Source organism: Lutra lutra, chromosome 9 (genome assembly GCF_902655055.1).
Source record: "Lutra lutra chromosome 9, mLutLut1.2, whole genome shotgun sequence".
Taxonomy (NCBI): Eukaryota; Metazoa; Chordata; class Mammalia; order Carnivora; family Mustelidae; genus Lutra; species Lutra lutra.
The window spans coordinates 72,029,219-72,056,390 of record NC_062286.1 but is presented as its reverse complement, the minus strand read 5'-3'; the positions used below and the strand labels follow the sequence as shown (position 1 = coordinate 72,056,390).

At 37.1% G+C, this 27,172-nt stretch overlaps 1 protein-coding gene across 34 annotated transcripts in view; it reads right to left on the bottom strand.

The window, feature by feature from the left end:
- NRXN1 (neurexin 1) overlaps positions 1 to 27,172 on the bottom strand; it is a 1,204,011-nt gene that overhangs the window by 49,341 nt on the left and 1,127,498 nt on the right. The window contains exon 1 of one of the 34 annotated variants that reach the window (XM_047745965.1): positions 3,866 to 4,048. The exons of the other annotated variants lie outside the window; for them this stretch is intronic. Coding sequence (XP_047601921.1) covers positions 3,866 to 3,898 — 33 coding nt within the window. The 5' untranslated portion in view covers positions 3,899 to 4,048. Of the gene's footprint in view, positions 1 to 3,865; positions 4,049 to 27,172 lie in introns of those variants that run through there. 34 annotated transcript variants of the gene reach the window in all.

Here is a 27,172-nt window from a genome sequence, read left to right as displayed (position 1 = left end):
GGAATTTGAAAGACTGAATTAAAATTTTACATACACACATACATATATATGTATACATGCACACAACAATGAAAACAAAAATATGTAACTGATTTTGTAAAACAGTTCTGAGATAGTTACTAATGCTTAATCAACTGAAATCAAATGAAAGGAAAAATTTGAGGAGGATATGGCAATGTATAGTGATAATCACTCATAATTTAGGACCCCAAGTAGAAAATATCTCATATATATTTTGCTTTTCCCTGGTTATTATGCACTTTGGACTCATACTGTCTTAATGTGTAATGGGAAACCAGAGATACCCATGGGTTTATAACTTTCTCTTACAAGGAACAATGTTAGTGGATATACTCAAAATTGCTTTTCTACTAGATATTACTGTGCATGGCTCCATTCTTTGTGCCAAGGTGATGAGGGAAGGGAGTCTTCAGGAGATTCAAATATCAGTTGTCAAGTAAATGTACATAAGGTGGCAGAAAGTAAAACCAGTCTTCCCAGGTCAATATGGTAACCTTTAGTAGAAGTCAAAGAAATTGAAAGCCTATATATACACAAAAATGTATAAAGCAGAACTTGGTGTCATTATACTTTGCTGAATTTATACATAGCTTATTGTTCAGTAAAATTGAGGTCTGGAGCAAACGGCATTTGAATCCACAAATGACAGGTAAAGCTGCAGAGAAACAAAAAAATAGGAAGGAGAGGAAATGGGACATGAAAGAGAAGACTGAATAATAAAATGTACCACTTGGTCCAAGTGAAATTAAACATCTACTAACACTATTCACCTATGAATTTTGCTAGTTCTCATTAACACTGGAATTAGAACACTAATTTTGATTGGGAAGAAATTTGTTTCAAGTGAGTTATTTTCCAGTGTATAAGCTTAGTTCTCAAAACATTTAAACTTAATATAGACAAAGGTTGAAAGTCCCTGGCTATATGTTTTCTTTCTCCATTTGGAAATTGAAAAGTGTAAGCCAAGAGGGCTTTTCCCATCAATTAGCCCTCTGCCTACTGCAGCCATCATATAGTTAATTGATTGCACTTGTAGTTTATAAATGCACCCAGATGCTGTGGGATGAGCACATTTTGTAAATTAAAGGAGCATATGGAAGGCACACAGTAACATTTCATCATAACTACCCCAAACATCCTTAATATGCAATGCTACATCACTAATTACTATGTAAATATGTAAGTGTTTCCCTGCTTAATGTCTTGGTGAGAAATTTGTTTGGCAGTGGAGTCCAAATGCAGTTTTGACTGGCCATTTAATACCACTTCAATGCTCTCCTAGTTTCATTCCACTTTGCCTGGAAGGAGAATGTGGCTCTCAGCCTATTAGGCAACCTTGATTGTGCAAAGTCGGTGAAAATGTTTATTCTTTCTCAGTGGGTCATCTTACTTGAGGAACACCTGTCAACCCTCCAAATTATAAATATCTGTCCAAAGTTCTGTCTGCAGGCTCTCTTTCTTCCTGAAAACATTAGTTGGAATTTGCCAAGTGAAGAATGTTCTGCTGCTTTGCAGACTCTTTCATTAATTTCTAAGAAAAGGGCAAGGAGGAAAATGACTGCATAAAGTATGAGAAACTGGCTTAATTCTTCAACTATGGGGAAATTAGTATCAATGATCCGAGTAAACTATCTTGAATACCTCAAAATGTCAAAGGTGAAGGCTTCATTCTCTGATCTAGGTCATAGTTCTTTGCCAAGCCAAGGCTGAAAAGGTAAGTTGCATGTCTCTACATGCAACATGGCAAAATCTCCTTCATAGAGTGGAAATTCTCTCCATATACAAGGTCCACCTATGACATGATTAAGTGAGCTGTAGGTGACTCATGGATCAGAAGATGTATATTTCAACTTTTAAAATTTGTATTTTATTGGTAGATTTTGGCAGGGTGATTTTGGTCAAGTTCATTTGTACTCAGGACTGGAAATTGTGTCTAAGTTCACCTTAAAATTTTGGAAGAATTATTAAATTTACAGAATTCAAAAGTAAACTGATTTTCATTTTTTTCCCCAGTCCTATGGCCATTCTGAGTAAAGACTGTGCCCAGTTCTCTGGGCAGGTGGGTGACAGAAAGCTTGAAAGAGGATTCTGAGAAATTAATTTCATTTTAGAATTTGAACTGGGCATTGGTAAAGCTTCCAAGCGCCATCATAAAAATCAACAAATACTTAAATAAGCCAAGCAAAGTTATTCTAGAAACGAACATCTATTTATAAGCCGGAAGCAAAATAATAGTAGATTAGTCAGCATGGGCTCTTAATATTTTCAGAACTGGAAGCTTAACTTAGGGAAAAAGTTAGCAAACCCCACAGATGCTTGAATCATCTAAGGTCTGATATATAAGTTTAGTAGTTACTGCCACATTTATATTTATACCAACAACTCAAATAATACAATAGCTTAATTTTAATTTTGTTCCCACTTTTCCTTTACAGGGCAAAGAGAAAAAGATTACAAACAACCCCAAACAGAAAACACACCATTTATAATCTGGTAAAGCAACTTCTATTCATGAGATTCCTTCCCTACTCTGTGAAGCAGGGGCTACCTAGTTTGATGGAAAATATTTGTTACAACCGACATGACATTCCATCTCATAATTAAAGGAAGATACAATCAGGAGTTCCCTTGAAAAGAAAGGGCAGGCTTTCTTCACTATCAAAAGGACTCTTCCCCTCCCAGAGCCCCTTTTCTGATGTGCAATCCCTTCTGTTCTCCATCTGCTCTGCCCCCACCTATTGTCTCCACTCACTGCCAAGAATGCCAATCCCATCTGGCCATACTCTTACTTCTGCTGGCTCTAATTCCCAGGGGCCTAGGAAATACTTGAATGCCAAGGCTCTTCCCCTCTTCACGAGAATAAGGACTTAGCTAGGAGGGTATCAAACAATCCCCCAAAGAATTCACACACACATGAACATGCACATAATCTCTCGCATACACAAACAGAAGTTGTAGAATCCTTTCTAGGCTAACATTACAAAAACATATGTTTCAAAATTATCTCATCTCGATGCATTTTTAAAAATTAAAATCTTACTATCTTTGAAGTAATCAAAATTTATATTTCAAAAATATTAACTTTCATTAATCCCAGACATGCATTTTATTCAGAAAGCAGAAGTAATTAGTGTAAGTAAATGTTATTTAAATCTTACCATCGTGAAATATTTCCATTAGTTAATCAGGTTTAATCGTTGACCACTAATACATTTTCTGTTGTACCAAACATACATTTAATTCAGGCATTCCGGCTTTGCAAATTCTCCACAAAAGCCCATTCTGCCGCAAAAGCATGCATGGTCAGAATCTAATCATATTTAGGAAAAATTATCACCAAGTTATTAACAATAATAAGCAGTCTGGCAAGTATTGAAAGCAGCTTTTATTCATGCTTTTACTTGAACCAACTTACTACATACACACACACACACATATATATATATATACACACACACACATATATATGTATACATATATATATATATGTATACACACACACACACACACATACACACACACAATTCTTGGTTGTTTTTGCCACAAGCATGCTAAAAAACCTCTGAAGCTCACAAAAAGCAGCAAACAAAACTAGAAGCAACCATGCTCAGGGTTTAAGGACATCAAAAAATTAAAGCAACCTTTCTACATTTCATACAGAGCGTGCATAAATTTGACATGCAATCTCCAAAAATAAATATTGTAACATAAATCTTAAAATTAGTTTAAGCAAAAGAGTTTATTCTTATTTTCATTATTATTGTTCTTAGGCTTCTGGTATCTTAAACCCTGCATGCTGCAGTTCTAAGCTGTGCTGAGCACCGGCTGTGAGAGAAGAAGCTACCTGCGAGTTTTCACAGTGCCATCTCATATCCATGTCTGTCTGGCTACCCTGCGTGCTTAGAGCTTTTTTCTTAATTCTTAATGGAAATCCTAGGAAATTTAGTCCATCCTCTGAAATCAATACTGGTGACAGGAGAGCTCCCTGACTCAGTGGGAGATCAAGATGATAAATTGCCTGCGCATCAGCCTGGCCTATCAGTGCCCTGCACACAGATGGGCGAGAAAAGACACAGAAAAGGCTCTATCAGTCACGTGTCACTGAGGAGCCAATGGCTGACTCGCTACTGCAGGAAGAGATGCTGCAGTTCCGTCTGCAGTTGACGAGGCTGTTGGTACACAGCCCAGCCCGCGCCCAGCTCAAAAAGTCTAGGCATCGCTGCTGTTGAATTTGCTCCCTGGCTGTGACTGCATTAAAGAACGGACATTGCTCTAACTCCGACCCAAATAAAGACCTATTTTCATGCACAGGGAATTCTCTCTGCTTTACTTTCTAATCCATTGTGATCACAAAACAGAAGGGAAACTTTTTTTAACATCTCGACCCTTAATCTCTTAGGTGCATCCCTTCAGATAATTATGTTTTCACCTAATATTAAACTAGAAGCTTAAACTGTGCAATTAGCATGCAACCCTACAGAATCGCCGCAAAGCTTTATAATTGTAATTATAATTTTATTTCCAAGTTAACGAGTGACTTTTTTTTTTTTGAATGGCAAGTTTGTAATGAGTGTTTTTATGGGATGATTTCGTAAAGGCAATTATGCAATAGTAAGAAGTGCATTATTATGCTTTTCTGCCAATTAGAACTGCTCCTCTTTAAAGACGATTTAAATCCCAATAAATATGCCATTTTATCAATCATTAAAAATAAAAAATCAAACAAGCACCAAAGGATATACATCTTATTTCCTAAAGCCTGAAGAGCAAATGTGTTATACAGTGATGGAAATAGGGACTTATTTTTTGTCTTTCCTCTTAAATTTAAAATAATTCTTTGAGAAGCAAAGGCTCCACATCTGGAATACCATATGGAATCATATCCCCTAATACATCTGCTTCCATTGATCACTGTGTAATAACCAACATGTTGCACAGTTCTTCAAGGTAACCGAGATGTTTGTATCCAGTCTGACAGGTAAGGTTATAAGTGATGAGATTACAGTGTTTTTCAAATGGCAATATAATGGAGATTAAAAAAAAAAAAGAAGCTCAAAAGAAACAGTGAACAATCTTCAGGAACAACAGAATGAATACTAGGGCACCTCTCTTTATCATTTTTCATTGCCCAGTTTCAATTATGCCCATGCATTTTCAAAGATTAAATTTATTGTAGAGTGACCCAACACTACTTAAAAAACAAACAAACAAACACAAAATAAATGAGAATAAATACTGATAGATGTGCCCTCATCAGTAAATTGTTGGTGAGCTTTAGAATGCTGAAATTCCAAAGTTCATTTCACCTTGGGAACTATTTTTTAAACACATTCTTGAAACACTGACCCTGCCAAGTTTTCTGCAAACTTCTTTCTGCTCTATTAACTCTCAGGAACTAATAAAGCATTTTTCAAATTTTTAAAATAATATTGTTTTGTGTTCATTCTATTTGGCCTATTTATTCAATAATAACATAATCCTCAACAATCAAACTTTACTTTTTTAAAGGAAAAAAAAATTAAGGTCCAGGACACTTCTCATCAAAAAGAAAGCAATAATAATAAAACATCATCAAACCTACACATTGTAATACTGTAACAGCCAAAAAGTAGAAACTATTTAGTCATCCATAATAAAACTGATCAGATAAATTATGGTACAGTCTTACCACAGAGATACTCTGCAGCTGTAGAATACAATGTGGTAAATCCAAATGTGCTGATTGAAGAGACCTCTAAGATGTAATGTTATTTAGACAGAAAAGGTGCAATTTTTAAATTGTTTGAAGTCTGTATATACACTAAACATATACACATGTTTACATATGTAAATACACAGGTGCATGCGCAGAGGAAATTTCCAAAAAGACATAAAATATCAGTTAACAGGGGCGCCTGGGTGGCTCAGTGGGTTAAGCCTCTGCCTTCGGCTCAGGTCATGATTCCAGGGTCCTGGGATCGAGCCCCGCGTCGGGCTCTCTGCTCAGCGGGGAGCCTGCTTCCTCCTCTCTCTCTGCCTACCTCTCTGCCTGCTTGTGATCTCTCTCTGTCAACTAAATAAATAAAATCTTTAAAAAAAAAATATATATCAGTTAACAGTGGTTAAATCTGGGAAGCAAAGCTGAGGTCAAAGGTGGGATTGAGGCATAGTTTCATTAGCCCATTTTATACATGTTTCATTAAGTCTAGGTATTTCCTAATTTAAAATTAACTAATTAATTAAAATGATTGTTTAATTTAATGACTGCTAGGTACTGGACCAAAAATGTTGAGGGAAAAGGAAGAAGACAGAAGAAAGAAGGCGTGCCTTTTTTCTCATTAAGAAGACAGGCAGGTGTGGGCAAAAAGGAGCTGCTAGAGACAGGTTTGGCAACGTGAGATGAAGACCTCCACAAACCATATTCGTCTTCTACTTCTTTCCTCTCTGAATGCCTACAACAATAAAAACTTACAGGTGTCAAGAGTTTTACAATTTGTAGTGACAATTCACCCAAATTATCTCTGATTCTTAGAGGTAAGAACTGAGAAGTAAACGATTTGGCTAATTAGCAGAGCTTTGGGCAAATTAACCCCTCCAAGCCTTAGTTTTCTCAGCAGGATGCAATTAGCAAGAAGTGGCAGAGTCAACCATGAATCTTAATTTAGGATATTGTTCACGGCTGCTTGAAAGGCAAGATAATGTGCATGTTTTTTTTTTTTTTAACCAATAATGGTGTAGGCCTAAAGACAAAACAAAAATCACTTTCTGGTGTTTCCTACTTGGCACAAGCATATTTTATCCAGGGGACAGAACTTGTCTTATAGATTCTATTGTTCACGCTCTTGTGGCTGTTGTTCAGAGTCCTAGGATTTTAAGAGATATAAACATGAAAAAAATATTGAATTGGTTAAATTCAGTCAAAGGCTAATAATTTGCACTATTAAAGGATTTTTGTTTTATACAAAGTTATTCTAAACCAGTGGTTTATGGGGGGTGATTTTGTCCCCAAGGGGACATTTGACAATGCTTAGAAATAGTTCTAGTTCTCACACCTGGGGAGGTGCTACTAGCATCTAGTGGGTATGGCCAAGAATACTGTTAAGTCATCCTGTAATGCACAGGACAGCCCCTAAGACAAAGACTCACCTGGTGTGAAATGTCAATAGTGAGATGGAGAAACGTGTACTAAATACTATGCTCTTCTACCTTACTTATAAAGAGGTTAAAAACAAAAAGTACAAAAAGTAGTCTGTACTATGAGATGTATATTGCAAAGTGGCAAGGAAGAAAGTTTAAGGGGAGAAGAGAGGAAGACTGAGAACCAGACCCTGGATTCCTTCAAAAGTAAGAAGTCTTGGAGAAGACGACGAAAAAGCAAATGAGGTAGAGAGGGTAAGAGAAAAACTCCTAGTGCGGTGACCTGCAAGCCCATGTAAAAAGCCTATGGTAGCAAAGACATTAGGGTCTTGCTCAAATGCTGCAGACAGGCCAAATGATCCACTTTTCATAGACTGTTGTCATTGTTGTTTTTTAAAAATTGATTGATTGATTGATTGGGGAGAGAGAGCACGTGCCCAGGAGCAGGGAGAAGGAGGAGGAGAGAAGCACACTGCTCATTGAGTGGGGAACCTGAGGTGGGGGCTGGATCTCATGACCCTGAGATCAGGACCTGAGTCAAAATCAAGAGTCCGATGCTTAACCAACTCAGCCACCCACGCACCCTCTTAGTTTTGTCTTTAACTTAAACAAAAGATTTGAGAAATTAATCTCACTGAAATTAACAATACAAAAGACTTGGGGTCCTTATTCCTCCGCATGTTTGGATTTTTACAGATGTGTCCAGAAAAGGTAGTATTTACAGGGACTACAAAAGGGCTATTTGGAGAGTATGTGAAGGGGAGAGGGCTTCCACGACCCTCAAGTTACACTTCTAAGGCTATTTACAGTTGTAGTTGCTTAAGAGTCCACAAAGGTATACCCGTAAACAAGCAAGCGAACAAACGCTGTTTCGGACCATCCCACATCATAGCGTGCAGAAGAGGCAGACGGCCACTGCATCCCCCTAGAAGCCATGTCTGCAGCCCATCTTTCCATCCATAGACAACATTTCTGGGAACAGAGTTCTCAGGACAGCTTCAGGCGCTTTCCTGCTGTGACTCCTGTCAGGCCAATTTTCATACTTGGTCAAGCCTATGGTATCCAGGGTCAGTGTAACAGAGCTGAGACACACGGCCACCTCGATTACTAGGACACTGGAGAGTTTTAGGTCAAATTAATGCTCTTTCAAAATGTTGCAAGAAAACAGTAAAGACAGGGGAAGGCGGGGAGAAGACAGGGAAGGAAGGAGAGACAGAGAAAGGGGGAGAGAGGGGGAGAGAGATAGAAGGAGGCAAAGACAGAGAGAAGGAGAGGGGGAGGGAGAGAAAGAGAAAGGGAAGAAGGAAAGAGATCAGGAAAAAAAGCCACAGATCTACACATATAATTACATACTGTGTGGTGTGAATGAACACTGCATGTCATAATTCTCTTTAGAAAGATCTTTACAACTCCAAGAGGCTTCACAGTCCAACTCCTTCATTTTAGAGATGAAAGATTTCGATACAGAGAAGTTAAGTAACTTACCTTGAATTAAGTGACAGTGGAATTCTTCCCAATCTAGTCAATGGGTGAACATGACATTGGCAAGTTTCAAGATACTTTCAAAAATCACCATGATTATCAACCAGAGTAAGACTTAGAGGAAGGGGAAAATGATGTCAAGTAAAAGATAAAGGCTGGCTTCAAAGACTCCTCTTTGCCCCAGTAATGCTGGATTAAGGCATTGAAAACCTTGGTTATCCAGGAAAGAGTATGATCGTCCAATGAGCATTTACAGGATATGAAACACAAAAGTTCTGAGTCTCCTTCCGAAGAATATGCATGTCTGCTGAAGACTTTTTTTTAATGTAAATTCTCTTGTCTGTATTTGCACCACCAGTCATGATGAATGAGAAGTAGGATGCCTGGATGACTTTTAAAAGACATATGTCAGGAAGTAAGCTCTAGTTGTGACAGAATATACATGGGGAGATATTTTGGATCATTTACATTTTTTAAGAAAAGGGGGAAAATAGAAATGGTAGAAAACCATAGTAGATTATCTTGGTTTAAAATTTTTATTGTTTTTGCTTTTTCTCCCTATAATGTCAGTCCTAGTTTGATGCCATGGAGCATCATTAAATTTCTGTTAATTATTAATTTAATATTTGTAAGTACATATCAAATGTAGGATGTGAATTAATTTCTAAAAAATCTGTATATTCTAAATCTTCTATTTTTTTCTGCTACTCTAATCTTACGGGTTTGTTTTTTACCTTGATTATTTCTCTAGGTGCATATGCTTTTTAAAAAAGTAAAAACACAAAAAATGCCTCATATGGTCTTTTTGATAACATTCTACTCTAAAAGTTATTATACCAATACTAAAAATAAAAGAGGGACACCTGAGTGGCTCAGTCAGTTAAGTGTCAACCTTCGGCTCAGGTCAAGATACCAGGGTCCTGGGATTGAGCCCCAAGTCAGGCTCCCTGCTTAGCAGAGAGCCTGTTTCTCCTTCTCCCTCTGCCTGCTACTTTGCTTACCTGTGCTCGCTCGCTCGCTCTCTCTCTCTCTCTGTCAAATAAATAAATAAATAAATAAAATCTTTAAAAAAAATAAAAATAAAAGATTGAGGGGTGCCTGAGTGGTTCAGTGCGTTAAACATCTGATTTGGACTCACATTAAGCATCTGACTTTGGCTTAGGTCATGATCTTACGTTCATGGGATCTAGCTGCATCTGGCTTCCTGCTCAGCAGGGAGTCTACTTCTCCCTCTTCCTCTACCTCACACCCCACTCGTGTACACCGAGGACACATATATACACTCTCTCTCTCAAATAAATAAATAAATACGTAAAATCTTTAAAAAATTAGAAAAATAAGAGAAATTGAGTCTCAGAAGGATTAAATAACATTTATACCCATGAGGCTAGCAATTGAAAGTCTACTGACTACACATCAAATGTTCTTTCCAAAGCAGAATTACTCCTCAAGCTCCACAGTTGTTCTGTAGATTTAGTAAGCATTAGAACCAAGAAAGAAACTTGTTAAATATCCAGGTTTCTGGGCTCTTCCCCGGAAAATGATTCTGTCTCTGAATTAGATGGATTCTGAAATTCAAATTGTAAATAAGCCTCCTACCTCCATAATTTAAGAACCTCAGGATCATCTGAGAGTTTCAAATTCAGAATTCTTTTCCAAGAAAAGCCAGGTCAACAGGATTTCTAATGAATGGAAAGAGGAAGGTTTTTGTTGTTGTTGTTGTTGTTTTGTTTTGGTAAAGGATAAAATTTAAAAAGTGTTGGAGTAGTGTTTACCAAGAGAGAAACTTGAACAGAGAGCTGCACTGTAGCAGGAAATAAAAAATACAGGTGCTTTAGAGACATTCATTAAGAGACAGTTTTCCAAACTGGACTTCACAATGTAAAAGAATATTTTAGATGACTGACTATATTTTTCAGCAAGAAAGACTGATGTGCATAGAAGAAATATGCAACTAGTAACATTTTGAAGAACAGGATGATTCTTTTACGGCCACAGACAGATTTGGCTGTTGGCTGTCTCAGTCCCTACCACACTCCTGCAATTAGAAACCATAAATATGCAGAAATCCAGGCAGGCCCCTTTCATATATCTTAAAATCCATTTGTACTGAGAGGGGTTTTCTTAGGACGGTTCTCTAGACCTCTAGAGAGGTAGGTAAATTTTCTTTTATGATATCAGAATCTGCCAGAAAGCACATCGAAGCTTCCCCAATTGTTTAAGGCAGTAAATCCACCCAGAAAGAAATCCCCAGCCCATTTCATGCACAACAGTGCTTCAGGAAGATGAAGTGAATGCACAGTGGAGAGAATTGTCTTCGTTGCTTTCCTCCCAGCAGGCTTCTAAGTTGGCCAGTTTGGGGTCAAAGGGTAACAATGCTAAAGCATGCCCTTTTCAGACTAATCTCTTTAGGATTTATACTGCTAGTCCTTACCTTGATTTTTAAAAATTTCCTGAAATTTTTGGGCTACTATATATTTTTAAAAATTCTGACAGAAGGATGACTAGTTGTTCAACTTGATCCAAACTCAAGATCTGAAGAACAAAGCTAATAAGGAACTGATTCTTTCATGATATATATTTTTAAAGATTTATTTATTTGAAAGAGAGAAAGAGAGAGAGAGCATGTGTATGCGCACATGAGTAGGGGGAGGGGCGGGGGAGCGCGCGCGCGCGCGCGAGAGAGAGAGAGAGAGAGAGAGAGAGAGAATCCTCAAGCAGACTCCCCGCTGAACATGGAGCCTGATGTGGGGCTCAGTCTCACAAGGCTGAGATCACAACCCAAGCCCGAAATCACAACACAGATGCTCAATCGACTCATCTACCCAGGTGCCCCTGATTCTTTCAGGATATTGTGAGTAGGAAAATCGCTTTGACCAAACAGACATTAGGGAGCAAATATTTTTGGTGCCAATTGATAAAAGGTGTTAAGCAAAAAAGCCATAGTCCATGGTCAAGTCTATTAAGAGTCAGGAAGTAAAGAAGGAAGGAAGAAAAGGAAAGGAGGAAGGAGGGAGGGAATGAAAAGGACCAGAGGGGGGAAAAAAAAAAGAATAAAAAACTTATAGATGGTTGAAGTGCATTAATAGACCATGAGAAATTTCTGCTTTTTAGTGAACAAAGCTTACCAGACATTTATCAAATGTAAGTCTCTTTTCTTCCTGCTCCTCCATTCCTCGATAATGGACTACACAATGGTATCTTAAGCAGTAAGAATGACTTAGAAGAGATACCTACACTGAAGTTTACACATGACTTCACAATCCTATGCATGTACAGAAGCACATGGACAGAAAGAACCCACATTTTTACTTCTCAAGAGTGAATATTTTCCATCAACAAAACTGTGAAACCTAAGCTGGAAACAAAGCTGATTTGGGATGAAATAACATTATAAGAAAATCAATGAACAGAGAAATTCTCAACTGGTCACTCATATAAATATAATGTTACATGAGAAAATTCCAGCAGGGGCGCCTGGGTGGCTCAGTGGGTTAAGCCGCTGCCTTCGGCTCGGGTCATGATCTCAGGGTCCTGGGATCGAGTCCCGCATCGGGCTCTCTGCTTGACAGGGAGCCTGCTTCCCTCTCTCTCCGCCTGCCTGCCTCTCTGTCTACTTGTGATCTCTCTCTGTCAAATAAATAATAAATAAAATCTTTAAAAAAAAAAATTCCAGCAGGCTGATAAAATTATTTCAGGTAGACTCAATATTCTATAATAATGGTTTCCAAATTTAAGATGCTTAAGAATTAGAGTGCTTATAAAAAAAATTAAAATGTTAATTTTCTGGACCCTCCCTGATCTACTTAATTATAATTTCTAGGGATGAGCATGAAAAACCTGCATGCTTATCAAAAACTCCAAGTGATTTTGATGCAGGATGTTTTAAACCTTACTCTGAGAAACAGCCTTATGTACAGCCCCACTCCAACTCCCTCCCGCTGTGGCACCAGCTTTGGACATGTCAAATTATCCAGTTATACTCCTAAAGCACGATGTGCTTCATTTTGAGGGACAAAAGGCTGGAAAATCTAGGGAGGGACGATGGGATGGATGGATTCTGAAAAGGCCCCCTAGAAGAGACTGCATTCAACTGGTCTTGAAAGGGGTAGAGTTCATTATTTTAGCAAAGTCATGGGAGTGTAAAAGTGCTTTACTTTAAAATTTTTAAAAATTATTATAGAAATGATAACCTCCTTTATCTTTTCAACTAGAGGACCTAGCAATACTTTTAGAACAAGTGCAATGGTCAATAAACATTAGTTCAATTAGTTAATGATAGGACCACAACAAAGTCAATCCATTAAAAAAAATTCATTCATTCATTCATAATCCTATGACCACCTTCACAAAACTTTTTGTTCTTAATGCTATTGTTATTGTTGATTTCATTTCATGTTCTTTTCCATTTCTTTCCTATACACACACATAATTTTAAATAGTTATAATAATAAAGATCTACTTTATTGTTTTGTAATTTAATATGATGGCATATATATTTTCCACTTTGACTTGGAAAATCATTACTATCACTCTAACAATAATAGTCAAAATAGTATATTATAATTTACAGGACTATTTTGTACTTTTTTGGATAATGGATCCATCTCAATTTTGTATTTCTGCTATTATAAATAACACTTTACTTCCTGTGTATTTTTTTTCATAAGATAATTTCCCCTAAGTGAGATTACTGGTTTAAAGACGTAAGTGTTTTTATAGATCATGAAACAATCTGCCAAAGTACTTTTCAAAAGACTTGTTCCAATTTTCACATTGTCTCCAGCATGCTATGTTCTATTACATTTTCACTGGTGTGAACATGTTGTTTTTTTCTATCTAGAGATGCCTTTTTCCCATTAAAAAAAAAAAAAATTCGGGTAAACTCCTACACATTGTCTTGTACCAAGCTCAAATGCTAGTCTTTCCTGTAGCCTTCCCAAAACCCCTAGGCAGAATTAGTCATTATTCCCACTGTGTTCCCATAGTACTTTGTAATAACATCAATTTTAGCACTTATCTAATAGTTGTGTTTGTTGTAGTTTGCATATTTCCTTTTCTGCTTCTTAGATGATTAGTAGCTCCATGGTTGAGCTTTTGTCTACTTCTTCTTTGGAGCCTTAGCCTCTAGCACAGACCTGGGCATATATTACACATTCAATAAATGGTTATTATGTGAACAAACGAATGAATGAATGAATGGGTAAATATGATGGACAAGCTCAAGTCTCTTCCTGTGTCCCTTTTACCTCCTCTATTATGGGCCCATCCAGTCCTAAGAACATTTGTATTACTGTAGTTCTGTTTTGTAATATTTATGTATTTTTTATATTTACCTATTTTGTAGGTCTATGTTTTTATATTTTTACTCATCTACTTTTGGGGCCTTGTTGGCATCATTCTGTGACATGTTGTGAATCAAGTCTTCGAATACTTAGGTAATGACTTTTGGGTACACCTGAGTCCGAAAATGTTTCCTTGTAGCTCAAAATGAAGCACTTTTTATGAAATGTTAGGGCTAGAGAACAGGATTAGCAACCACCTGTGCAGGCTGTGGCATGCACATGGCCCCACTACAGAGAATACAAATTTAAAAATAGCCCCTGATAATGAATTACTTAATAACACAGAATCAGTAATCATTCTTATATATCACTTTATGAATTTCATCACATTTCAACATATACACTCTCATTTTATCCTTAACAAAAACCTAGTAAGAAATACACACAAAGCAAGCATATCATAATCAAAATTTGAAAGATAAGAAATATAATGCATAGAAATGTGACTGGCAAGTGAAAAAACCAGGGCCAGTATTCACATATTTTGAGCCACATTTTAGCTCTCATTCTAATAAAGTCATTAGATCTTGCTGAATTTTGTTATTTAGCCAAATTGAGAAAATGAGCTTAAGAAGTAAAAACTAGACTGGTGATTTTAAAACAAACTAACAACTTTGCTGGCAACGGAAACATTTTTTCTAAACTGGTGCTTATGAATAATTCATTAGAAAAATAAATAATATCAGAAGACTCTTATTAAAATCAGTGGCAGATGGAAGGGGGGGCTGCTTTCCCTCCTACCTGGTAGTTTCTAGATCTTATGCCCAGGAAAGCAAAATAGTAGATCATTCACTCACTGTCATTCAATCATTCAACTAATATGTACTACAGCCTAACTAGATTAAAAAAATGTGGAGGGAAAAAAGAAGAGTCCATCAGCAAGAGCACACACACATACATATACGCACATACACACCCCACTACAGTAACTTACATATGTAACAGAAATGATATTCCATAGTAAACATTCTGAAAGTTCAAGGACAAAGGATGACTCCTAGGTCCGTATGTTATATTGAGTTCCATGTGTCTATCCAAGGAACTAAGCGAGGGGATTCAGACTTCATTTCTTATTTTGTGATTTTGTACTTAATCTCCCTATGCTGGAGTGTCCTAGTCTATGAAATAAAGAGACTTAATCACTTTTGCCAATCAAATGCATGTAACATGTCACCCCAGGGAAAGGAGTATCTTTGGGGTAAAAACATGGGCAGTGAAATTAGGTCTGGTTCTATGTCCTAACTATGGGATTCAGATCAGTTAGTTAGCTCAACCTTCCCAGGGCCCACCTTCTTCATCCATAAACTGAGAGAAATGTCAATACATAGCTTTTGAAGTTTCCCATAAGGTATAATTGAGATAATATAGAATACTCAGAAAAACTGGCACCTATACAATTGCCAATAAATAGTAGCAATCATCATTAACTATTAACATGAAGAAGTTGCTGCTAGGCACTGCATGGACTATTTCAATTCTAGGACTCTACATAATTTATTTTTGACATGGTTCACTCAACTATGAAAATAATTAGTGTTCTATATTTAATAAAGGCCACAGGCTTTGGCAAGATAAATATTGTTTTTAGAATTTTTTTTTTTTAATTATGCACAGTTTCAGACAAAGCCTGGGAAAGATGCTACATTTTATTTCACTATGTACTAGACTTTGCCCATTCTGGAAAATGCTAGGCTTTATTGCAATCATCAGTTGTATGTGGACTCCAGTTCAATCAGTTAAAACCAATGATATCATTAGTGTGCACTGCATTTCATCATTTCCATAAATGCCTCTAACTGCCTTAAAGATCCTTAACTTCATCTCCACTCTGACAAGCATGAAGAACGGAGTACACAGGTGTGACACACACATCCAGGCACATTCCCAGCAGGCTGCTATAGCCTTATACTTTCGAGAATTCACTGAAGAAGGCATTCTGGAATATAAATGAGTGTGAAGCTACCTCAGACAGTTTTGAATCTACTCCGCCTATTATTTAAAACAACAACAACAAAATATTCACTCACCTTAGAAGTTAAACCATTATTATTAATACTTTACTTAAAACATATCTTACATCTGCCTGGGACATATCAATTTTTCACTGTTAAAAATCATTAATGACTCCAAAAAATCTTCTGTTTATAGAGATTATATCTATGAATATTTACTCTTACAAATTATAAGTCAATAAATGTTAAATATTAACTCATTATAAAATAACAAAAATAAATCCATTACATATTAATAAAAATAATGTAAATTTTAAAAATAACTATTGGGGTGCCTTGGTGGCAACATTGGTTAAGTGTCCGACTCTTCATTTCAGCTCAGGTCATGATCTCTGGGTCATGAAATCAAGCCCCACGTTGGGCTCCACACTCAGTGAGAAGTCTGTGTAAGACTCTCCTCCCTCTCCTTATGCCCCTCCCCCCAATCTTGTTCACTCTCAATAAATAAATAAATCTTAAAAAAATAACTATTTAAAAAAATTTTAAGGAGCATAGCATTGTGTCACACTTTTGTAAATCCTTTAAATGGTGCTTAATAGAAGATAGCTGGGAGCAAATATCTTTCTACATTCCATCTGTTACAAAATCACATGTCAATCAATCTCTGAAAAACTTGACTGTAGAGAAAATGAGAATGAAAATGGCAAATAAAATCTTAGTATTATGAAAGTCATTTTGACTTCACTGAAAAGGTCTTACAGATAGAAATTCCCTGGACTATATTTTGAGAATCAGTGCTCTAAAGTTTTTTGTAATATTTAGAGACTACATTCATCATTACATTTTAGTATTTAATTTATAGGTATGTCCTCTTCTTGTTTCCCTGCTTGCAAGCTTCCTGATGGAGAAAACAATGTCTCAGATACCATTTACAGCATGTAATAGGCCTGCATGGAACCACAGTATAGCATCAACATGTAAAATGTGATTAACTGATTGACTGACTGATGAAACTCATGATGTTGACAGTCCCTTTAAGGGGACCTTAAAATATGTCCTAGAGTAGCATTTGTACAGTTTGTCAAATTATGAACCCATTAGATCAACATTCGACTTAAATAGAAGAAGCTAATTTTATCTGAATTTATTCCAGATGCAACAAAGTTGTTTTCCTAGGCAGCACCTCTGACTTTAGAAGAGAAATATGACATAAGAAGCTAGAATTCTAGGGAAGTTATTATTACATTTTTTCCCCTGTATAAACTACCCTGGCACGTCATGCAGACAATATTTCAAGGTTTAATAAATTTGTATATTTAGTTGTATTTTCACGATTATAGAACAATTGAAAGCTAATGACATGGAAAGAAATGTCAGTTTGTTGATCTGAAGCTAGAGTTTCACACCTCAATGAATGAAAAGAAAAAAGCAGCAACAAATATTATTATTATTTTTATTTGTTCTTTTTGAAAATCAGGTCCTTTGAGAGACTCCCACATAGTAACTCAGAGATGAAACAGTTACCCATTTATCCCTGCTGAATTGTTGCAAAGTGGGATGGCTGGCAAAATATATATTAAAGAATGAAACAGTCTTCTTAAATTAAAGGCTTTATTACATAATAAATAATTTTTTGGACTCTTACAAAATCATTCTATTATTTCCAAATATGGGGAAACCCATGGAGAGAGACCTAACGCCTGCCATTGCTTTGGTAATCAGATAACTGTTTAGACTATTCTATAATAAAAGCAGCACATTCTATTAAAAAAATACTTTTCCCTCCTAAAAATTGGGTAAATAAAATAGCTGCTGGATTATGAAATAACACCCTTCTGAGTTGACTTTCCCTTTGTCATAAGTCATAAGACAGGAAATATGCTAGTTGTTTTTTGTTTTCAGAGGAGTTCTGCATTATTTAAACTCATGGCTGAATGGCAAAGCATGAGGCCTTGCTTTGTGCAAATAGGGTTTGGTGCAATTTAGTGGCTTGGCAAATAGGATTCTCTTAGGTATTTTATCCTAAACTAATTTTGCTCTTGACCCACCCACATAGGTAGAAAAAAGAACTCCAAAGCCTGCCTATCCTACCTATTCAACACTTACAATGTGCTGGCATGACAGGATACAAGCGAATCTGAGAAGCAAGGGATAAGGGGGAGATTTATGGATGATTAATATCTGAACTTTAAAACATAAATGTCTGAAATTCTAATAATTGAAAAATGTTAGTTGATGCAATTATGTGCCACTACAACAGAGTTAACAAAAAACAAACAAAAACCAATTAAACCATATTGCAAATGCTGAAGCTAAACTTAGAACAGAATAATTTAGAGAGTAAAACTATCATCAATGGAAAACTATCCAAAAGAACTCAGCTAGGAATTCCTACTATCTGTTCATAAGCATGTTCAGAGGACACTCGGAAACATTGTCCAGCAGAATATTGCACCCAGACTCTGATTACTCAGTCCGCCTTTAAGTGACTGTAATTGTATACTATTCTGATTTTAAATGCTAAGATTATTTAAATCTTCATAAACTGGGGGGGGGGCAGGTAGCTCTTAATTACACTGTGAAAATCCAATTTCAATGGCTTGTGTGCCATTAGCTTATAAAAAGCAAATGAAACCAGGGCGCCTAGGCAGCTTAGGCGGTTAAGCCTTGGCTCAAGTCATGATCCCAAAGTCCTGGGATTGAGCTCTGGGTCACAATCCCTGCTCAGTGAGGAATCTGCTTCTCTCTCTTCCTTTGCCCTCTGCTCTTCCCCCCACTTATGTTCTCTTTTTTTCTCTCTCTCAAATAAATAAATAATCTTAAAAAAAAAGTAAGTAAAGCCTTGCTTTTGTGGTTCAGGTGGCAATCCTTTAAATGGAACCTTGGGGCCAAGGATCTGTATATGAAAATCACCTTATTTTATTTTTTTTATTTTTTATTTTTTTAAAGATTTTATTTATTTATTTGTCAGAGAGAGAGAGGGAGAGAGAGCGAGCACAGGCAGACAGAATGGCAGGCAGAGGCAGAGGGAGAAGCAGGCTCCCTGACGAGCAAGGAGCCTGATGTGGGACTCGATCCCAGGACGCTGGGATCACGACCTGAGCCGAAGGCAGCTGCTTAACCAACTAAGCCACCCAGGCGTCCCAAAAATCACCTTATTTTATTAAACCTCCATATAAAAAATACTAAATATGTGTTGGATCTACAAAATGGCAAACCTACTTGGGATACTGTAGTGAATAAAATAATAAGGCCCTTGCTCCAAAGGAATTCATCTTCTAGTTAGAAAATGTCAGAAAACCAAGAGCCAACCAACAAACCACTGTCACTGCTCTCTAGCCAGAGACCACTATGAACATAATGTTAATTGAACAAGTTGGGTTTAGTAATTGTTGGAGCAAGGGGTAGCATGCACTAAGGGCAGCCATGGAGCATTTCAGTAAGTGGTATTAGAAAAGACTTATTGAAGAGTTTGGGTTTCGTTAGGTGATTTGGGGAAGAGTCTAAGAAAGCAGGACTTTATTGTGGATAGGAGGCTGTCAGGAAATGGAGGGAATTTTATGACTGATTGGGCATTTCTATAAATCTTATCTGTAACAAGAGCAGATGAGAGTGAGGGTAAAGCTATGATTGGTAGATAAGTAACAGTTATTCATTTTACCAAGAGATGGTTTGATATTTTGTGGGTTTTATATCACTTTTTGAACAAAATAATCATGTGACCTAGTTTTGCTTTAGTAGATCATGGTCTCAGAGTGACTTTGTCTCCTGCTGGTGTTCTCTGAGATTGCTTCTCTCCAATAGGCAAGTAACAGAGTCTAACTGTGAGTGCCAAGCCAGCTTCTAATGACACTGACACTCACTGTATGGGTTGGACCAGCAACCAGATATCAGGAGAAGCTCTTCTCTCCCAATCATCTAACTGGACAAGCAATACATAAACAAATTTTAAAAAAATCAAAGGATGATTACACAGGGTAAAAGGGAAGACCTTTTTATATTGGGTGTTCATGGAAAGCTTCTTGGACTAGAACAAACAGAAGCTAAAATATGACTACCTGGGGAGAGAGGGTTCATGTTCCAGAGAACAACTATGCCAAGGTCCAAAGGTTGGAAGGGTTTGTATCATCTGAGGGACAAAGGAAAAACAGTGTGACCCAAGTATCACCAGTGAGAAAGTGAGAAGGCAGGGGAAAGAGCCAGATGGGAGAGGTAGGGAATGGAGAGACCTTATTCTGAGTGTAATGGGAAATCAGTGGAGGTATTAAGAGAAGAATAATTATATAATTTTATTTGCATATTTAAAAGATCAGTTGTATGGTCAATGGAAAAATCTGTCCTGGGGTTGCGGAGTAGATGAGAAGCTGAGGTGCAAGTTAAGAGGTTTTGCAGTGTAGACCAGAGGTGACAGTGGCTTGTCCTGGCGATGGTGGAGATGTGCAGAGGGGACTTTTGGGAGTCAGTGTTGTGAGGTTTACTGATGGGTTGATTTGAGAGGTGAGGAGCGGGAAGGAACGAATGAAGGACAATTTTACTCTGTATTGGGTTCTTGACGTCGCTGATAATGTTATTCATCATGTCATTCTTAAATCCTGATTCAGAGAGGGCACAGGATGTTGAATGAAAGCATCTATGTTGTGGCAAATACTGGCACAAGTAACAAGATTTAAAAAAGTCCACATTTATTAACTCACATTTGAGGTTTGATTCCTAATTCTGTCTATTGATTTGTAGGTAATTCGGTGGTAACAAAGTACAAAATAACCTAGGTCTAGACAGAACAACTCAATCAAGGCAATACTGTCATAAATTAGCACTAAGTATGTCTTCTACCTACTTAGTAAATATATGCAGAAGATAGATTTGGAGACATTTTAAAAAAATAAACACAAAAATAATAGGCAAATTACTTATCACTGCAGATAAAAATCTCGCTGATTCTGAATGTTGTCCCTGAACACCTGTGATGGGGTGTTTAACCTTGCTTTCTTAACTCATGAGAATGGTCCATTTGCTTGTCTGGAAGTGGTCTTAGAAAAACTGGCTGGGATGGTATTTGCTGCCTCAAGTCAAACTTTGAAGCTCACAAGGCCCTCAGATGGCATCTCTAATTTCCTGCCTTGTACTCAAAGAGTATTCTCTCAGGGACAATGCAGCTGGATAATGAAGCATGGGAAATAAACGCTACTTCTCCAGAATCACATTGGGCTCCTCCCCTTTCTCTCACAAGGGGAGTCCCTGAGGAAGCAGTAATGAAGGAGAGTATGGGGGCACTTCTCAGGAATGCCTCTGGAGGCTCAGAGCTGGAACTCAGACTTTCTTTCCAGTGTGATGATGACTTCAGCAGAGAAGCCTGGGCCTCTCTGTATGCTTTCTCATTGTGGGACCCAACAGTTCAAAATACTATTCTGCAAAGGCAGAATTGGTTATGGAGTATCAATAGGAGGTTTCTTTGTCTATTGACTTGTTTGATGCAAGAGGACCTATAAAAAGACAAAGGCAGTCTTTCGCAGAGGCTTCATGTGGGAAGGACCTTGTAAGGCACTAAAGGGGTAGCTTCAACCCACAGATAACATCACACCTAGTACAACACCAGATTAGCCAAAATTATTTACTTCATTCAACCCACTTAGACTCCTGAAGGTTAGAGTATAGCTAAACTACACAGGTGAGAGCTGCTGGGAAAAATACGAATATTATGATCTAGTCATGGGTACCTCAAGTCACGTAAATCATTCCAGCTACGGGAACTACTTCAAGGAAACAAAGCCAGAATTCAGTCCTCCTGAGGCCTGGAGGCAAACTCACAACATCACCATGACTCCCTCAGCCCGTTATGCTCATTCACAACAATTATTTGATGATATGAGCAAACCACAAACTATTCTACTTTGTGTAAGGCAAAAGGTGAGAGTGAATTTCTAGAAGTTAATAAACAGGTTAGCAGTTTTCTTTCACTCTGCTCAGAGTACCATGGAAAAAAATCGCTGAAGTGTAAAAAAACAGGATTCTGTCACACTGCCGTCTCACATCCAAAGTTGTGGGAGAATGAAATATCGACATATTTATGTGTAGTTCTCATAATTTCACCCAACTCAGAAGAATGACTGAAATCCTCCTGGGGAACATGAAAACACCTGGGGAAGGGAGAGAAAATGATCATTCTTTCCAATCTCCTTCACACCTTTCTTATAGCTAAGGATACACATTTCTTGCAGTGATTGAAGAGGGTGGTAACATCTGTCAAATCTGTAAAATCAAGACATGAAACTCATTTTTAAGCTCTCAGTAGAGGAGAAAAATGAGAGAAAGGTACCTTGTAATTTCTGCAAATTAGATATTCAGGAATAACTAAGTGAAATCAATGCTTGAAAAAAAAAAAGAAAAAAACCCCTTACTTGACTTTATAAAAATTGAATTTCCACATTTTAATAATATTGTCATCTGTAATTATAGGAGTGTTGAAATTTTATTTCCACTTTTCTGAGTCCTAAGTTGGTCTTCTGAGAGAAAATAAAACCTTAAATGTAATAATGCTAGTACTTTTCATATTATTTTCAACAATCAATATACTGGAAAGAAAGGAAAGGAAAGGAAATAACCTGTATTTCACATATGGACAGCACCATGCTGTAGAGTTTCTTTTTTTTTTTTTTTAAGATTTTATTTATTTATTTGACAGACAGAGATCACAAGTAGGTAGAGAGGCAGGCAGAGAGAGAGGAGGAAGCAGGCTCCCCACGGAGCAGAGAGCCTGATGTGGGGCTCGATCCCAGGACCCTGGGATCATGACCTGAGCCGAAGGCAGAGGCTTTAACCCACTGAGCCACCCAAGCGTCCCTGTAGAGTTTCTTATTAAAAAAAAAAGAGAGAGTCTGAGTGCATGTCCTCTGGATCTCATGACTCTGCCAAAATGACAGGGTGATTTCTATTAATTCATTAATCCTTTCAAAAAATATTTACTGAGCACCCATAGGGGGCAATGATCTACATAGGGAGCTGGGAGTGGGCTAGGGGTAAGCATGATGTACAACTATAAATGAGATGTAGGATATGCCCTTGAGCACCTCATGGTCTAGAATGGGAGAAGGCTTACTGTTTTCTACCTTGAACTAAAACTATTTATGTTTGAGTTGTGAAAAGCAAAGATAAATATTGTGAAATTTAGAGAAGGGAGAAATCACTTCTTACAATGAAGAAGCAGGGAAGAACTCTAGAAATAGATATAATTGGCTTTTCCTAGAAAAAAATGGGAACTATTTGGACATGTACAGAAGGTGGGAGGATATTTTCCTGGAAAAGCAAAACATGAGCAAAGACCTAAAGAAAGAAAGCATGGTGGACCAAAAGATGGTTCTGTTCACCTGAACTGAGAAGACAGTAACTAGAAGGACAGATTGGTGATTTATAGCATGTGGTAAATTAAACGATGGTCACTTAAAGATGTCCACATCTTAACCCCTGGAATTTGTAAAGATGTTACCTACGTGGCAAAAAAGGACTTTGCAGATGTAATTAAACTGATGATCTTAAGCTGGGGAGATTATCCTGGATTATCCAAGCAGGCTCAATGTAATCACAAGGGTCATTATAAGTGAAAGAGGAAATCAGGATCGAGAAGATGTGATGAGGAAAGCATAGGTCAGAGTGATGGAAAAAGGGGCCAGTGGCCATGAGCCAAGGAATGTAGGTAACTTCTAGAAACTGCAAAAGGCAAGGTAACAGGTTCTCCCCTAGAGCATTCAGAAGGAATGCAGCGTTGACAACCCACTTTAGACTTCTGACTTCTAGAACTATAAGATAATGCATCTGTCTTGTTTTAAGCTACTACGTTTATAGTAATTTGTTACAGCAGCAATAGGTAACTAATATAAAGTAGAAAACTTTGAATATACTATATTACAGCATCATTAATGGTTTGTCCAACCCTTCTTGGTGGTCCCATAACATTTACTCTTCTTTTATTTTAAGACTTATGTTACATTTTTATTTTTTAAACTATAATTACCTATCTTCCCTGAGTTACCAAAAGAACAAAAGTACTATTAACAAAATACAAAAAACTCACAAAGAGAAAAATAACCAATCTTGAGAGCAAGATGTGGAATCCTTTTGTGAACATAGTACATTTGAAATGTCAGTAGGTCAATATAGTGGGTGGACAGTTAGAAATAAAAATTCATGCCTCCTACTAAGAGATGAAGCTGCATAATTCTCAGAAGCAATTGCTAAAATTTATTATTATAGCTCATAAAATAGAATCATCGAAGTGTGGCTATTGACCATTGGGAAAATTTAAGTGATGTGTATTCATAAAAAGGGAATTATTTAGTCAGATATTTTGACAATGGTTGTTGGAAGAAGTGATTTTATAGCATTATTAGATAGAATGTCATCATTTTAACTAGTTTGTGATTATCCATAACCAAAGTATAAGGCAATCTACTATAGATAAATTCAGGGATGGAGAAAAAGACCTTCTAAAGAAAGCTACTTCACCCATAAGTTCCTTGGTTTCTGAAATATCTTTAATAGGACATTAATCATTCAACTATACAAATATTTATGAGTACTTACTAGGGAAAGGAAGGGAGGATCTTTATTCATTTTTTTTGCCAAACACAATGTTTGCGAAGCTTACTCTCTCTTTTCAGTATAAACTTGTATACTTTCTCAAAGCACCATAAAATTAGAGAGAACTGCCCTAAATTACTTCTTTCCCAAGCATATATAAGGTTTAGTTCTCCCAAAATTGCACATGGGCTATCATTATCTTACAGGCTGTTCCTAGGGTTCATCTCTGCAGACCATAGGGACCCGGAGGACAGTGCATGCCTGGGAGCCTGAGGAAGCTCTGGAATAGGGCTGCAGAGGGAACTCCAGATAGGGAGGGAAAGCAGGGAAAGGAGACTTAATACAAGGATAATGAAAACAAACTGTGCCTATTTCAAGTCGTGGGTTGGCCCAGATTACCACCACTTCAGGGATTTTATAAAATGCTACTGCATGCCTTTCGCAAAAAGATAGCCTGGTCAGCAGAGTGGGATGAACTCTATATACAGAAATGCCATGATGTTTAGCTGGTAAGCAGAAATTTCAGGGGCAGGAGGACACTGTGGTCTCCATTCTTCTGTCCCAAGGTGCAAACCTCCCAGGTCAAGCAAGTAAGTAAAGGCAGGGCAGGATTAAAACCTTTCCTGCCCTAGGCTCTGCAAAGATGATGCTGTGTCCCTTCTAAGCCAGGGCCCAACACAACACCATGGAACTACATTTACAAGGCATTCCACAAATGATGCCTCTGGAATTTAATGAAATATTATGTCCTCCACAACCCCTGAAGTTATGCAGTAAGAGCAAAGATGTCCACCATGTGGAATTCTTATATAACACACACATTTTTAAGTTATAAGATAGGTATACATAGATTCCCTCCAAAATGCATAATTTCCCATAATATGTGCTTGGTTGACTTTTTGTGGCAATATCAAACTTTTTCCAAAAATATTTTTTGGGACCATCCAGTTTTTTATTTTTGTTTTACTTTTTAAAATATTTTACTTATTTATTTGAGAGAGGGAATATAAGCAGGAAGAGAGGCAGAGAAGCAGACTCCTTACTGGGCCGGGAGCCCAAGGCGGGGCTTGATCCCTGGACCCTGGAATCATGACTTGAACCAAACAAAGGCAAACGCTTAACCAACAGAGCCACCCAGGCATACCTGAGAACATCCAATTGTTTAACACCCAAAGCACATGTGAATTGAAGCATGCCTCTTCAAGGAACAATTCAAAAGGAAAATGAACCAATTTTTGCTATAAGCCATTCTGAAACATTATTCACTTTCCCACCCTCTTAATCAAAGGACAATGAATGTAATTTGGCCTTTAAAAAAATATATAATGACCTGGATTTCATTATTATGAATAATAATTATTCTCTGTGATACAGAGAGTCTCTTAGGAATTGTTGAGGTATATTGAGCTTCTTTCTTACACTTGAAGTGGCCTGCCTTTTTTTTTAAATTTTATTTTAAATTTTATTTTATTAAATTTTGAGTAAGCTATTTATAAATTATCTTGGGCCTTTCTTACTGGTATGATATACACTGGTTGCCTTGTCTTATCATTCTCATTGTAGTCAGCCTGCCTGCTTCCATCAGCCCCTATCCAATCATGTGGGATTTTCCCAACGTGTCAAAGCTAAGGGAAATTATCTTGCAGTGGGTTATCAGACCAATGCTTTTCAAACCCAATGTAACAAGTCACGCTGGGGTCTTGTTAAAGTGCAGATTCTGATTCATGAATTTTGGGATAGGGACTAAAATTCTGTATGTCTAACTGGCTCCCAGGTGATCCCCAGGCTATTGGTCCTTCGAACATACTCTGAGTAGCAAAACATTAGGTATTCACTTCTTCTTCTTCTTCTTCTTTTTTTTTTTTTTAAAGAATTGTGTCTAAAGGCAAACTAGTTCTGAGGAAGGGATTAAAGACTACTCTGCCGTAAATAAGTTCTAAAAATGTAAACGTGGACTTTACATTTGCTCTAGCCCTAATGATTTTCTTTATCATCTCTTGGTCCCACCACAAAAACCATATCCCTCTTCTCTACGCTAGCATAGATTTTTAATTTCTGCCTCTCTTATGGAATTTATTTTTTTTTATAAATTGTTATTTAGATAAATCAAGTACTAAATTAGACAAGGCCAAGTCTTATATATCTGTATATTCTTTAGAATTATGCTTTGCCCCAAAACAGTCTTTGAATAAATGTAGAGATTGAAGAACTGAGGACTATTAGGTTCTTTCATATAATTTCAGATTCTTTATTGTGTGAATGTGTTAAATAAGTAATGAAAAAAGTGAAGCAATATTATAACCAAATACACCCATGTTCAGTTCTAGTAAACTGTTAGGAAAATAGAGTTTGTTTTCAGACTTCTTGCCTCTTTGTGCTAAACATATCCCTTTCTAGTTTCCCTCTCTCTACATACGTAACTAATAGAACACATACACATAAATCTGAATATATATCATCTTTATATTCTTTAACTTTAAAAATACTCTCTGAAGAAAGAGTCTGCAATTGATTTATACTAAAATGTAAATGACTGACTATAGCTTCAAGTACTATTTCATACCTCCGTTAAACATTGTAACGGACAACAAACTGCAGATATAATGGACTAAAACCATTAAAGAAGGGGCGCCTGGGTGGCTCAGTGGGTTAAAGCCTCTGCCTTCGGCTCGGGTCATGATC